Consider the following 16,205-nt stretch of genomic DNA (forward strand, 5'->3'; position numbering starts at 1 on the left):
CGGCGGACATTGTGTCCACCGGACAGGCTGATTGGCTTCTGCTGTGTCCAATCACATCGGGAGCAGGCCGCTGGGGGCAAGCGCACGCACCCCAGAAGAAGCCACAACGAACAGGTATGTTGTTTTGCATAGCCGGGCCGCCCTGCCGCAGTAAGTGGGCGATCCGGAACTGGTTAAAGTAACACGGTGCCATATCACTAAAAATTGCCTGGTCATGAAGGGGGGTAAGCCTTTCGGAGATTAAGTGGTTAATAAACTGAGTCTTTGATGCATTAAAAGATATGCCCAGGCATTAAGGAAATTTCCCCCAATCTAGATCATGCCCCAGCCTTCATTTTTCTTTCCCTCTATTTTGTTTCTGTAGCGAGAAACTAATTTTATTACTCCCTATGAAATCACGACCACACTTGTAAGGGGGGTGGGGTAGCTGCTTTGCAGGTCAGTTCCGCTTAATATAGACATGCTCCTGGAACTGTCTTTGTGAGGGAGATTTACTAAATCTAAAGCACTCAGAGTCTGGTACAGCCGTGCATCATAGCCGGTCAGCTTCTAATCTCGGCTTGTTCATTTAAGCTTTGGCAATAAAACGTGGTAGCTGACATTTTACCTTGTAATACTAAAAGCATCAACTAATTTACGCCCCTTTCACACGGGCTTTCCTGACCAGATCCGCCTGTCAGGTGGACCTGATTGGAGCCTCCATTCACTCCTATGGAGCGGTGGATGTCAGCGCTGACATGTCCGCTGCTATCCGATCCTGTCCGTGCGATCCAGACGGATGGTCCGTTTTCGTCCAATCTCCCCATAGAGGAGAGCGGGATTCTGACAGGTCTGTCTCAGCACAGTGAGCAGAGACGGACCTGGTCTGCTTGACGGGGTTCAGCAGATTGATCCCCGCTGAGCAAAGTGGAGTCCGCAGGGCGGAGCGACCATGTGAAAGGACCCTTTTCTGTCTGACAATTGAGGGGTTACCTATTAGCCACAGGCTCAACTCACTGCCCAGCAGCTATGGAGTGAAATCTTTACAGCCGCTCAGATGATCAGCAGAGTTAATGGCGATCACTGATGTCTGGCCTGTCATTGCCCTCTTAGTGTCCACTAGTGAGATCTCTACCCCCTGCCTGTGTGGTTGCCCAGCATACACGGGGTTAAACAGCTTGAGGGAACTTGTCAGCTCCAACTCTGCTTGTCACTGTGTGAGTGAAATAAGTTGGCATTCCCTGGAGTTTTTCTCCTTTTCATTGGGGGGGGGGGGGGGGGGCGCAGGGACGCTGAGAGAGAATAAGTCATGAGGCACAAGTGAATAAACAGCTGCCAATGTTCTGAGACTGGCAACCCTACAGCATGAAGATAAGTATTATTTATGTGGCCCTTTTGTCTGAGGGTGAGGCTGGAGAATTTGAGGGTGTGATTTAATGTACAAGTGGGTGAGTACACAGGCTCCGTGTACCAACCCACATACACTGCATTCACGTGGCACGATGGGAACTGTAGTCTGTGAAGAGTGAGAGGGCAGAATGTGACGTCTCCTCTACTCGGCTAAAGTTGTTTTCTTTTGATATAAAGTGATGTCATCATGAATTTTCTACTTGACTTTTCTCCTAAACAGTGTGAGTGATAACTAATTGACTAACTGTTTAGTGTTGTACATAAGTCGGTTAACTAACTGAATTATTACCAATTGAAGTATTTTCCCCCTTTCTGACTTTTATATATTTTTTTGCATATTTTGCACACTTAAATGACTCCGATCATCAAACAAATTGTATTATTACACAAAGATAACCCAAATAAATACAAAATGCAGTTTTAAATTATGGTTTAATAAGGCAAAAAAACTGTCCAAACATGCTGGATTTATGTGAAAAAGTAATTGCCCCCTAAACCTAATAACGGGTTGTGCCACCCTTGGTGGCAGCTGCAATCAATTGTGTGTGATAACTTACAATGAGTCTTTCACATTGCGGTGGAGCAATTTTGGCCCACTCTCCTTTTGCAGAATTGCTTTAATTCAGCCACATTGGAGGGTTTTCCAGCATGAATGTCCTGTGTAAGGCCATGATACAGCATCTCAATTGGATTTAAGTCTGGGTTTGACTAGGCCACTCCAAAACCTAGATTTTGCTTTTTTTGAACCATTGGGAGGTTGTGTTTTTCGGAACATTGTCCTGCTGCATAACCCAAGTGCACTTGAGCTTGAGGTTGCGAACTGATGGCCGGACATTCTCATTTAGAATTTTCTGTTACAGCTCAGATTTCATGGTTCCATCAATTCTGGTAAGTCGCCCAGGTCCTGAAGCTGCAAAGCAGCCCCAGGCCATTCTACCACCACCATGTCTAACTTTGTATGATGTTCTTGTTGTGAAATGCTGTATTAGTTTTATGCTAGATGTAATGGGACTCACACCTTCCAAAAGTTAACTTTTTGTCTCATTATTCCACAGAATATTTTCCTACAAGTCTTGAGGATAATCAAAATGTTTTTGGTAAATGTGAGATGAGCCTTTGCGTTCTTTTTAGTCAGCAGTGGCTTTGGCCTTGGAACTCTCCCATGGATGTCATTTTTGCCCAGTCTCTTTTTTGTTGAATCATGAACCCTGATCTTACCTGAGGCAAGTGAGGCCTGCAGTACTTTAGATGTTCTGGGTTCTTTTATGACCTCCTAGATGAGTCGTTGTCATGCTCTTTGAGTAATTTTTGTAGGCCGGCCACTCCTGGGAAGGTTCCCTACTGTTCCAAGTTATCTCCATTTGTGGATAATGGCTCTCCCCATGGTTCACTGGAGTTCCAAAGCCTTAGAAATGGCTTTGAAACCCTCCCTAGACCAATACAAGTACATTACTTTGTTTCTAATCTGTTCTTGATTTTTTTTTTTTTTTTTTAATAGTGGCATGATGTGTGGCTTTTTGTGATCTGTTAGCGTGCTTCACTTTGCCAGACAGCTTCTATTTATGTGATTTCTTGATTCAACAGGTCTGGCAGTAATGGGGGCTGGGTGTGGCAAGTGAAATTTAACACGGATTTCCAAAAAATTGTGGTTAAAGTGTAAGTAACTCCTCCCCCTCCCCCCCCATTGTTTTCAGCCAAAGAAGCTGCCATCTTTTGCCTCTGTTTTAATCTACAACTGCCATGAAGCTGCACATGTGATCAGTTATGACACCAGCCACTGGACGATTTGACAGTTTGGTTGAGAGCACAACCAATGGGATTGTTACATTTCTGGCATGTGTCGGAAAGGAAACAGTTTTATGGATGGCTTTACTTCCGCTTTAACCACTTCAGCCCCGGAAGATTTGGCTGCTGAATGACGGGCCATTTTTTGCGATTCGGCACTGCTTCGCTTTAACTGACAATTGCACAGTTGTGCAACGTTGCACCCAAACAAAATTGACATCCTTTTTTTCCCACAAATAGAGCTTTCTTTTGGTGGTATTTGATCGCCTTTACAGTTTTTTTTTTTTTTTTTTTTTGCGCTGTAAACAAAAGAATAGAGAAAATTTTTGAAAAAACGCCATTATTTTGTACTTTTTGCAGTAATAAATATCCCTTTTTTTTCTTTTTTTTTTTTTTTTTTTAAAGCAAATTTTTTTCTCAGTTTAGGCCGATATGTTCTCTTCTACATATTTTTGGTTAAAAAAAAATCGCAATAAGCATATATTGATTGGGTTGCGCAAATGTTATAACGTCTACAAAATAGGGGATAGATTTATAGCATTTTTATTTTTTTACTAGTAATGGCGGCGATCTGCGAATTATTATTATTATTATTATTATTATTATTATAATATATAATATTTTTTTTTTTTTGTTTTTTTTTTTTTCCATCAGGGCTGCGACATTATGGCAAACACATTGGACACTTCTGAAACATTTTTGGAACCATTGGCATTTATACAGCGATCAGTGCTATAAAAATGCACTGATTTACTGTAAAAATGTCACTGGCAGGGAAGGGGTTAACACTAGGGGGCGATCAAGGGTTTAACCACTTCAATACAGGGCACTTAAACACCTTCCTGCCCAGACCAATTTTGAGCTTTCAGCGCTGTCGCACTTTGAATGACAATTGCGCAGTCATGCTACACTGTACCCAAATGAAATTTTTATAATTTTTTTCCCACAAATAGAGATTTCTTTTGGTGGTATTTGATCACCTCTACGGTTTTTATTTTTTGCGCTACAAATAAAAAAATACCGAAAATTTTGAAAAAAAAAAAGTTTTTTTTGTTTCAGTTTCAAAACTTTGTAAATAAGTACGTTTTCTCCTTCACTGATGGGCACTGATAAGGCGGCACTGATGGGCACCAATGATGTGGCACCAATGAAGTGGCACTGATGAGGTGGAATTGATGGACACTGATATGTGGCACTGATAGGCGACACGGATGGACACTGATAGGGGGCACAAATTGGCACTGATAGCTGGCACGGATGGGCATGGATGGGCGGCACGGATGGGCATGGATGGGCGGCACAGATGGGCATGGATGGGCGGCACAGATGGGCATGGATGGGCGGCACAGATGGGCATGGATGGGCGGCACAGATGGGCATGGATGGGCGGCACAGATGGGCATGGATAGGCGGCACGGGTGGGCACTCATAGGCGGCACGGGTGGGCACTCATAGGCGGCACAGGTGGGCACTCATAGGCGGCATTGGTGTTATACTGTACTAATGGATGCCAATGAGTGCCAAACAACAATGCATGCCAATCAGTGATGCCCATTGTGGGCACTGATTGGCATCCATTATGGGCACTGATTGGCATCCATTGTGCTGACTGGCATCCCTGGTGGTCTAGGGAGGATTACCTTTTGCTGGGCATCCCTGGTGGTCTGGTGGCGTCCCTGGTGGTCCAGTGTGGGCATCCTCGGGGGGGGGGGGGGGGTGCTGATAATCGATCAGCGCAGACCCCCCCCTGTCAGAGGAGCAGCCGATCGGCTCTCCTCTACTTGCGTCTGACAGACGCGAGTGAGGAAAAGCCGATCACCGGCTCTTCCTATTTACACTGTGATCAGCCGTGATTGGACACGGCTGATCACGTGGTAAAGAGTCTCCGTCGGAGACTCTTTAATGAGATCGTAGTTGCCGGGTGTCAGACTGACACCCCGCAACAACGATCGCCGCGATGCGCGCCCCCGGGGGCGCGCAGCGGCTCATAATCCTGATCATGTCATATGACGTCCGATCAGGATTATGAAACCACTTTGCCACCGTCAATTGTCTATAGGGCGGGCGGCAAGTGGTTAACTGTTCACTGTTTGCGCTTCTAACGGTAGGGGGAGGAGACTGACCTAGAGGTTCCTAGTTAATAGGAACTTGCGATCTATCACGCCTCTCCTCATAGAACAGCCTGCTATCCCGATCCCTCGAGCCGACGTATAGCTACGATGGCTCATGGGATCGTACCGACCTGCTGCAGTAAAATCACGGCGGCTGGTTGGCAAGGGGTTAATCAGTTCATTCATGGTTCAGCATGGGAGGAGGAAATTCCTTTTTCACAGGCAGGTTTGAACAGCTTTTTTCCCTTTAATAAATGAAATAATAATTTAAAAATTGCATCTTGGATTTACTCGTGTTATCTTTGTGTAATATTAAAATTTGTTTGATCTGAATCATTTAAGTGTGAGAAATATGCAAAAAAAAAAAAAAACAATTAGGAAGGGGGAAATACTTTTTCAGAGCACTGTACCTACATACTTTTTTCCCCTCTCTATGTATTTGATCCCCTGCTGTTTCCCCCCCCCCCCCCCCCCCCCAAGTATAAATGTTTTTTATTAACGCCCAACGTGGACAAAGATAATACAATACAAGCACACAAAGTCACTATAATAAACAACATTGTGAAAAGAAAGAATAGCAGGTTACATATGCTCATTTGATCGTACCATTTCATTACAGGGATTGCATTTTGTTAGGCTGAAATTAAATAAAATGATGAAGTATACATTGCTATGAATGTTACGTATTTATCTCTATCTGTCTAAAGGGATAAGTTAAGGAGCCCTAGGGTCCTTTCATCTGCTTATACATTACACATTTTGCCTTCCCCTTTCCATCTCTAGCCTCAGCCAGTGAACTATTTGTGCGCTTGCATTAACCACGGAAAGCAAAGAGAAAAAAGAAAAATACGAAGGGGGAGGACAAAGTGGAAAGTGGGGAGGGGGGTGGGATGAGGAGGGAGAGCAGGGGTAAATTATTAGGGTGGGACAGGTTAGGGCCCTGGTTGACTCAAGACGGCCCAGGGGTTTAAGTGTACTTGGGTGTGTGTCCCACTAGGAAGCTCTAAGGGCAGTGCCCTCTGGGGAGAGGATGAATTGTTTACACATTGCCCATGTCTTGTCATATTTTTTCTGTTGGTGTCTCGCAGAGAGCACCAGGTCTTCTAGCTTACTGATATCTTCCACTCTCTGAATCCAGCTTGCCACTGTTGGCGGTGTTTGGCTTTTCCAGCGGAGTGGAATACATGCTTTGGCAGCATTTAAGAGGTGACGCACAATCGATTTCTTGTATAATTTTGCCGACATGGTAGAAACGTGTAGTAGGAAAAAGTTCGGGTCATTTGGGACATTGTACTCTGTAAATTTCTGAATGATTTCTCCAATTTTAGCCCAGAAAGAAGTAAGCTTAGGGCAGGACCAAAACATATGCAGTATCGTGCCTCTGTCTCAGACATCTCCAGCAGATTTCCGACGTCTCTGGGTATTAGATATGTAAAGCATGTGGGGGTGAGATACCACCTTGTTAGGAGCTTGTAATTTGTTTCCTGTACTTTGGTACAGATGGATGATTTTAAGGTGAACATAATTATGCGTTGAACCTGGGCTGATGTAAAAGTGCAGTTCAGGTCTTTTTCCCACTTACTGATAAAGTTCAACGTCATGTCCTCCGCTGGAGAGATCAAGAGGCTATACATTGACAGTACCTTCGGAAGGGTGTCCTCTGTCGTACAGAGTTCTTCAAATGTTGTTAATGGCCTATTAAAATGTTGTGGGTTAGGTATAGAGATGAGGAAGTGTCTCAATTGGAGAGCGGTCCAGAATGGCAGCCTAAATGGACCTGTGGTACCCGTAAGCATTTCTATCGAGACCCAAGATCCATTTGTCAAAAAGTGTTGTGCCCTTGTGCGGTTAGCTGTGTAAAGCCTATCTCTGACTTGGGGATCCATCCCAGGAGGGAATTGAGAGTTTCCTATGATGGGAAATAGTGGTGATTCAATCATGGACAGTAAGTGTGTAAAACATACTTGTGAGCCAACAGGGATTGTTGTACCTTTAGTTGGGTGCTTCTTCAGATTTGGTGGCAGGTGTTCACGGCACCAAATTGCGCTTTCTAACAGGACTTGTGTTTGGGCTTGTTCCAGACGTGTCCATAATTTAGATTTCTGGTGACGGCACCAATCAATGACCCTGGCAAAATGGGCAGCCTGATAGTATATCCTCACATCAGGAACCGCCAGGCTCCTATTTAACTTAGGGAGGGAGAAGAGGGCATGGGGTAAGCGTGGTTTCTTGTTTGCCCAAATAAAGGTATTAAGTTGCGTGTGTACCTTTTTAAAGAACTGTGAGGGGATTGAGATTGGGAGTGCTTGCGGTAAGTATAGGAATTTTGGCAGAATGCACATCTTGATCAGGTTACACCTGCCAAACCATGAATGCAGGCCCTGTTGCCACGAGTCTAGTAGGGCCTGGGTCCTCCCCTGCTGATTTTGTATGTTTGCCCACTGACAAAGAAATGATCAGTCTATATCATTTTAATGGTAAGTTTATTTTAACAGTGAGAATAACATATCCAGAAAAATAAAAACATATCCAGAAAAAGTATTTGATCCCCTATCAATCGGTAAGATTTCTGGCTCCCAGGTGTCTTTTATACAGGTAAGGAGCTGGGTTTAGGAGCACTCTCTTAAAAGGAGTACTCCTAATCTCAGCTTGCTATCTGTATTAAAGACACCTGTCCACAGAAGCAACATTATACTTTGGGGTTGATTTTTCTGCTAAGGGGACCAGGACAACTTCACCACATCTAAGAGACAATGGACGGAGTCATGCACCATCAAATCTTGGGTGAGAATCTCCTTCTCTCAGCCAGGGCATTGAAAATGGGTCATGGATTGGGACTTCCAGCATGCCAGTGACCCAAAATACTTGACCAAGGCAGTAAAGGAGTGGCTCAAGAAGAAGCACCTTAAGCTCCTCGAGTGGCCTAGCCAGTCTCCAGACCCGAATCCCATAGAAAATGTGTAGTGGAAGCTGAGGGTTCGAGTTACCAAAGTCGGCCTCAGAACCTTATTGACTTGGAGAGGATCTGCAAAGAGGAGTGGGACAATATCCCTCCTGAGATATGTGCAAACCTGGTGGCCAACTACAAGAAACATCTGACCTCTGTGATTGCAAACAAGTCATGTTTTTTGCGAAGGGGTCAAATACTTATTTCACTCATTAAAATGCAAATCCATTCTTTAACTTTTTGTGAAATGTGTTTTTATGGATTTTTTTTATTATTTCTTTGTTAGTGGGCAAACGTACAAAATCAGCAGGGGCTCAAATACTCTTATCCCTCACTGTGTGTGTGTGTGTGTGTGTGTGTGTGTGTGTGTGTGTGTGTGTGTGTGTGTGTATAATATAAAAAAAAAATATATATATATATCTTTTTTTTTTTTTTTTTTCCAGAGAATATAATTGATAAAACAAACTTTTCTTTCACTCATGGTCAGTGTTTGGCCGACGCCATTTATTATCAATCAACTGTTTACTTTTTTTTTTTTTTTTTTTTTTTTAATCATATTGGCAACAGAAACTACCCAAATGACTGTGATCAAAAGTTTACATACCCCAGTTCTTAATATTGTGTATTGCCCCCTTTAACACCAATGACAGCTTGAAGTCTTTTGTGATATTTGTGGATGAGGCTCTTTATGTTCTCAGATGGTAAAGCTACCCATTCCTCTTGGCAAAAAGCCTCTAGTTCCTGTAAATTCTTGGGCTGTCTTGCATGAACTACAGGTTTGAGATCTCCCCAGTGTGGCTCAATGATATTGAGGTCAGGGGACTTAGATGGCCACTCCAGAACCTTCACTTTATTCTGCTGTAGACAATGACAGGTCAACTTGGTCTTGTGTTTTGGATCATTGTCATGTCGGAATGTCTAAGTACGTCCCACACACAGCTTCCTGGCTGAAGAATGTAAATTTTCCGCCAGTATTTTTTGATAACACACTGCATTCATCTTGCCAACAATTTTGACCACATTTCCTGTGCCGTTTGTAGCGCGCACATCCTCAAAACATAAGCAGTCCACCGCTGTGTTTCACAGTAGGAATGGTGTACCTTTCATCATAGGCGTTGGCGCCTCTCCAAATGTAGTGTTTATGGTTGTGTCCAAAAAGCTAAATTTTGGTCTCATCAATCCAAATGATTTTGTGCCAGACAGTTTGAGGCTTGTCTCTGTGCTGTTTAGCGCATTGTAAGCGGCATACTTTTTTGGCATTTGCGTAGTAATAGCTTTCTTCTGGCGATTCGACCATACAGCCCATCTTTCTTCAAGTGCCTCCTTATTGTGCATCTTGAAACAGCCACACCACATGTTTTCAGAGCCCTGTATTTCACCTGAAGTTATTTGTGAGTTTTTCTTTGCATTTGGGTAGTTTCTGTTGCCATTATGATTTTAAAATTTGGTGTTATCGCTCTCGCTCTCTCATCCTGATCACTGGAAGTTGAACATGGCACCTCATGGCAAAGAACTCTGAGAATCTGAAAAAAATAATTGTTGCTCTACAACAAGATGGCCTAGGCTATAAGAAGATTGCCAAGACCCTGAAACTGAGGTGCAGCACGGTGGCCAAGACTATACAGCAGTTTAACAGGACAAGTGACGGGCTCCACTCATAACAGGCCAGGCAAGGGCGACCAAAGAAGTTAAGTGCACGTGCTCGGCGTCAGAGGTTGTCTCTGGGAAATAGACGTATGAGTGCTGCCAGCATTGCTGCAGAAGTTGAAGGTTTGGGGGGTCAGCCTGTCAATGCTACGATATTACACCGCATCAAATTGAGCTGCATGACTGTTGTCCCGGAAAGCCTGTTCTAAAGATGATGTTCAAGAAAGCCTGCAAACAATTTGCTGAAGACAAGCAGACTAAGGACATGGATTACTGGAACCATGTCCTGTGGTCTGATTAGACCAAGATAAACTTATTTGGTTTAGATGGTGTCGAGCATGTGTGGCGGCAACCAGGGGAGGAGTACAAAGAGTGTGTCTTGCCTACAGTCAAGGATGGTGGTGGGAGTGTCATGGTCTGGGGATGCATGAGTGCTGCGGGCACTGGGGAGCTACAGTTTATTGAGGGAACCATGAATGCCAACATGTACTGTGACATACTGAAGCAGAGCATGATCCCCTCCCTTCAGAGACTGGGCCGCAGGGCAGTATTTCAACATGACCCCAGATGCACCTCCAGGATGACCACTGCCTTGCTAAAGAAGCTGAGGGTAAAGGTGACAGACTGGCCAAGCATGTCTCCAGACCTAAACCTTATTGAGCATCTGTGGGGTATACTCAAACGTAAGGTGGAGGAATGCAAGGTCTCTAACATCCACCAGCTCTGTGATGTCATCATGTAGGAGTGGTAGAGGACTCCAGTGGCAACATGTAAAGCTCTGGTGAACTCCATGTCCAAGAGGGTTAAGGCAGTGCTGGAAAACAATGGTAGCCACACAAAATATTGACACCTTGGACCCAATTTGGACATTTTCACTTATTTTCACTTTCATTTTTACTCACTTTTGTTTCCAGTGGTTTAGACATTAATGGTTGTGTGTTGAGTTATTTTCAGGGGACAGAACATTTACACTGTTATACAAGCTTTACACTCACTACTTTACAAGTGTAATTTCTTCAGTGTTGTCACATGAAAAGATATAATAAAATATTTACTTAAATGTGAGGGGGTGTACTCACTTGTGAGATACTGTGTGTGTGTGTGTGTGTGTGTGTGTGTGTGTGTATATATAATATTTTGTAATTTTTAACAAAAAAAGTCCCTTCTTTTGGTCTTGGCCTCCTCCAAAAATTTTATTTTTTGTTTGCTGCTACAATCCAACTTCCTGTTTAGAAGGTGGCTACATTTAATTCATGGTCCCACTTTATGTAAGAACGTAGCCATCCTCTCACTCTCAGCTAGGGATTATGGGATTTGTAGTGTACATAGAGCAATGCACATGACTTCAATAATGTGTACTGCTCATTTCAATCAAATGAAGATGGGGGGGGGGAGCTTATGGGGGTATGTTACAAGGGAAAAAAACTAAGTAAATAACGATTTATGAAAAGCCATTATGGATAGATTAATGAAAAGGATGTTGTTGCTCTCACCTCTTTAACAAACTTAGGTCTCATGGCAGCGTCTCTTTAAAGAGATTAGTGGTAATGTGTATCTTCTCCTTTAGGAATCATGTTTGAAACTGGACGATTTTCCAGGACAGAAGATGAACTGATCAAGACAAATGTAGAAGCCTTCATGAAGTTAGCAGGGTTGCAGTCAGGCGAGGTGCTCTTTCACAGTTATAGGTTTCCAGACGAGAAGCGCACGATCGAAAAGTTAAAGAAAAAATTCCACTTTCGCCAACGAATCGGTAATCTATGTATAATATATGTTTCCATCTGATGATTGTGTGAGCTATAGGCGTGATTACTGTGCACCTTGCATAGTAGCTGGAAAGGCAAGGTAAAATGTGTGTAAATTTTATATATATATATATATATATATATATAGAGTATATATTATAATATTGCACACTAAACATTTTGCTATCTCTCATAGAGGCCTTTCCTCCTGGCAGCAGCATTTTGGTAGAAATAAATGCTTGAAACGTTAAGGCGTGTCATGTGCTTGGGCGTTCATTTAATTGGCCAGAATAATTTTGACATGCATTTAGACATGTTTACATGCGTCAAGTGTGTTTTCTGCCAAAACATAGCTGCCCCGGCTTCTAAACGGCTGTATGTTCATGGACACACAGGCTTAAATGCAGGGGCGTTTAGAAGCGGCAGAATAAAAAAAGCCAGATGCCCCTAAGAGCAGCATTTAAAAACGCTCAGTGTGCATGAGGTCTAAGACTGAGCAATGTCAGAGTGGATTGTGACAGTGACGACACCTGCACACTGGAGGAAACTTCCTTCACGTCACCAATGCTTTTGGATGCTAACAGCACTTGGCACACGAAACAAAGCAACTCTGTGCCCAGAAATGTTCAGTGCATAATTTAGCAGTGCAGCTGCCGGGCACCGACAATGCCAGGGGGATAGTCATTTGAATAGCGTCTGTCTGCTTGGCACTAGAAATAAGGGAACAAGCAGGGAAATGGCAGGATAGTATTGATAATCTTAAGCTTACACAGTTTGTAATATACACAAATTATGGGAAGCCTGCAAATTTAGTTTTTCATTTTTACATGAAGTTCTGCTTTAACCCCTTCCTGACCAGTCGCCACAGTTGTCTTACGCCTTACGTCGGTTCGCCTTTTGACCACTAGGGGGCGCAGCGCTGGAGCTGATGCGAGTGTCCAGCAGTCACGATGACTGGGCACCCATGATCGCTCCACACAGAGTCAGAACGGAGATCATTATAAACAGAGAGATCTCTGTGCTGTCAGGGGTGAGGAGAGTGATCAGTATGAACAATGATCAGTCTCCTCACCCAGGCAGTCCCATCACCCCACAGTTAGAATCACTCCTTAGGACACACAATTAACCCCTTGATCCCCCCCCCTAGTGTTAACCCCTTCTCTGCCAGTGACATTTACACAGTAATCGTGCATATTTATAGCACTGATCGCTGTATAAATGCCTGTGGTTCCAAAAATGTGTAAAAAGTGTCTGATCTGTCTGCCATAATGTCGCAGTCCCGATAAAAAAAAATTGCTGATCACAGCCATTACTAGTAAAGAAATAATAATAATAAAAATGCTATAAATCTTTCCCCTATTTTGTAGACGCTATAACTTTTTTGCACAAAACAATCAATACACAATTACCAAAAATATGTAGAAGAATATATATTGGCCAAAACTAAGGAAAAAAATTGCTTTAAAAAAAAAAAAAAAAAAAAGAAAAGCATTGGAGATATTTATTATTGCAAAAAGTACAAAAGAAAGCTCTATTTGTGGGGAAAAAGGGACTCCAATTATGTTTGGGTACAAGGTCGCACGACAAAACATGGCCTGGTCATTGAGCAGCCAAATATTCCGAGGCTGAAGTGGTTAAAGTTGGTCTAAAATCAAAACGGTTGTTCCAGTCTGTTAAAAAAAATAAAAATTAAAAAGTTAGCAGCTATAAATACTGTAGCTGTTGACTTTTTTTTATAAGGACACCTACCTGTCCAGGGGATCCCATTGTGTCAGCACCCCTAGCCGATTTGTCAGTCTGCTTCGGGCGCAGGTGGTGTCATCTGTAGTAAGGGAAATAGGAAGTGGAGCCTTGCAGCTTCACAGCTGGTTTTCCTACTGCGCATGTGCGAGTCGCACAACACTTTCTGAATGGTCCTGCTATCTTTTTTATTGTACAGATGCAGCATCGGATTGATACATCCATCTAGGTGAGGATAAAGGTTTATTATTTAAAAAGTCCATACTTCTCTTTTAAACTGATTCTATGCACCTACAGCCCAAATAAAATATGCTTTAAAAAGACTTTTATTCCCCCCCCCCCCCCCAATGACCAGCGCTCCACTGATCTCTGGTCCTCATGTGCCAGAGGCAGGGAGTAAGTGAAGTTCTCCTAGTGGAGTCACAAACTCTTTCCCTGGCTATCCATAATGTTAAAAAAATTTTTTATAAAATGTCCGGGGTAAGGCTTTAATTGGACAGATATCCAACTGGAGTATAGATTTCTAGACCATAACCATTTTCACCATTTGATGACTTAATATATTTTCTTCCCCAGCAATAGGACTAGCCCGTCCTGTAAGAGAAGTTCAGAATCGAGGATCAAAGTTATATGATTTGTCTGGAAATAAGGGACGGTAAGTTATTGCATTAATTAACAAGCACGCATTATTATATTGACTGAATTAATTATAAAGAATGTTAATTGCTTGGTCCATCATTGGACATTAAATTAAGTTTACTGAGAACATCTCAACAGAGGACATTGGAAGAAGTGCATGTTTCTAGTGGGTGTAGCAGAAAAACTTCACCAGCTCACTGTGGTTCTCCAATGTGGATCCAAAGTTTTATTCACATTGTTACAGCAAGAACAATGTTTCAGAGCCTCGTAGGACCCTTTCATCAGGCATGAGATATGCTTGATGAAGTGTTCCTGTGAGGCGCTGGAACGTTGTGATCTCTGAACAAAACTTTGGACCCATATTGAAGATTCATGGTGTGATGGTGACTTTCTTCTGCTTTGACTATCCTCAGTTCCAGCCAATGGTCGCTGCAGCACCTGCTTACATACACAGCCATTTCTAACCAGGAATGTGTGCATTGGAATTGGGCATTGTATCTTTAGTGGCTATAGAACTCTTATCTCCTTACTGCTATTGTGAATTCCCCAAATGTGTGTTTAGATGTCCACAGAGCAAAGTAAGATCTTTCTTTGTGGGTTCTTGTGCCTCTCCAGACGAGGGTTTGTAGAAGTGCTGTGGTCAGTGTGAAATGCATCACCTTCTGTGTTCTGTGACACTGTCTTGTTGGCTTTCATCTGTCCTTTTTATTAAAAATAAAATAAAAAATATTGGATCCTTTTTCCTTTGGTGTGCAGCCATCCTTTTCTTCTCGGCCTGTAATAGAAGAGGCAGCCAGTGAAAAGCTGCCACCTTACACCATTCTAGGTGTGTAGAATACTTGCTCTTCCCTGCAGCAGTCTCGACTTCCTTTACAGGACATACGAGCCAGCAGAAGGAACCGCAGTGTTTGTTGGGTGAACAGGTAATCTAAACACCTAAAAGTTTTCATATGCACACTTATTTAAATGCTTTCACTACTATGCACTCCCAGGGGAAAAAACTTGCATGCCCCTTTCCTATTATTCTTCCTCCCTCAACAAAAAAAACACTCCGAAGATATGCTGGTAGATTCATTGGCTCCTGTCTAAATTGGCCCTAGTACGCACAGTGCCTTGAAAAATTATTCATACCCCTTGAAATTTTCCCAAAGCGTCTTTCAGGACAGCGTCTGAGAGATCGTGACTCCTCCCACCGGACCACAGGAAACACCTCCTTCCTCCAGATCTTTTGGGTGCTCCTGAGAGACAGGTTCCTTACAGTTCCCCCCCCCCTTTTTTTTTTATTTTTCCTTTTCAAGACCCTAGCCCTCCCGTCTTACCGGGGCTTCTGCAGAGGTCTTCTCCGGCTCCTCTTCCTCTTAAGTGCTTGTGGAGAGCCACAGTAGATCTGGCTGGCCAACTCTGGTTTTGCAAAGCGGCGGCTGTGTATGCGCCGCCGCCATTTTTCGGTGGCCGGGAAGAGTTTCGGCCACGCCGGAAGTGACATTTCCTAAGAGCGTGTCGACGCCTGGCCTAATTTCTGATGGCTGGGCACAGGGGGAGGATGCAGGGCTTGTGCTGGCAGCCAATTTTGCTTCCGGTCCGGTGCTGTGGCACTATGGAAGTCCAGAGTGGCGTATGAACCCACGGTTGAAGCGCTGCACGCCAGCTATGGAGGATGCAGTGCAATCTACAGCAGTGGGGACAGTCACAGGCATCAGCAAGTCTCAGGTAGGGGGCAGTTTCTTAAATCTGCCCGATCCTTTACTTGGGGTTCCGGGTCTTCCTTTTTTTTTTTTCCCTGGTGCTAGGGGCCTGTCTGGGCACTTGAGATTGTTGTTTCTACCCCTCTTAGTTCACCTTTGGGTGGTCCACTGGAAGAGACTGGGTCTCAGAAAAGGCCCCCTGGTTTTTTCCTGTTTCGTTTTCCTCTCTTAGGCCAAAAGCTCTGATTCAAGCACAAAAAGAGATGCCCCTCATGCAAGGCTAAGATGGGGGAATATTAGAAGAAAGCATTATGCAGCACTTGCATTGCTTCCTTGGTCAAGGAGGAATCTGCTTTTGTCTCTGATGACTTGCTTGCCTCAGTAAAAAAGTAACACTATGCCACGATTCAGTCATTCCATGACTCGTTGGTCAATCCGGTTGCTAGCCAGCCCTCCACATCTTAGTCTTCCCAGGGTTCTACTGTCCCAGTGTTGGAGACACTACCACAAGATCCTA

At 43.6% G+C, this 16,205-nt stretch overlaps 1 protein-coding gene across 4 annotated transcripts in view; it reads left to right on the top strand.

Moving 5' to 3' along the window:
- Positions 1-16,205, top strand: part of TTF1 (transcription termination factor 1) — a 90,339-nt gene that overhangs the window by 22,223 nt on the left and 51,911 nt on the right. For 3 of the 4 annotated variants that reach the window (XM_077477757.1, XM_077477775.1, XM_077477748.1), the window contains exons 5-6: positions 11,447-11,632; positions 13,941-14,019. In XM_077477757.1, the coding sequence (XP_077333883.1) occupies positions 11,447-11,632; positions 13,941-14,019 (265 nt within the window). The remainder of the gene's footprint in view (positions 1-11,446; positions 11,633-13,940; positions 14,020-16,205) is intronic. The other variant, XM_077477767.1, reaches the window with a different exon arrangement.

The sequence above is a fragment of the Lithobates pipiens genome, unplaced genomic scaffold (genome assembly GCF_037356315.1).
Source record: "Lithobates pipiens isolate NorthernLeopardFrog02 unplaced genomic scaffold, aLitPip1_a1.2 Scaffold_1, whole genome shotgun sequence".
Lineage (NCBI taxonomy): Eukaryota > Metazoa > Chordata > Amphibia > Anura > Ranidae > Lithobates > Lithobates pipiens.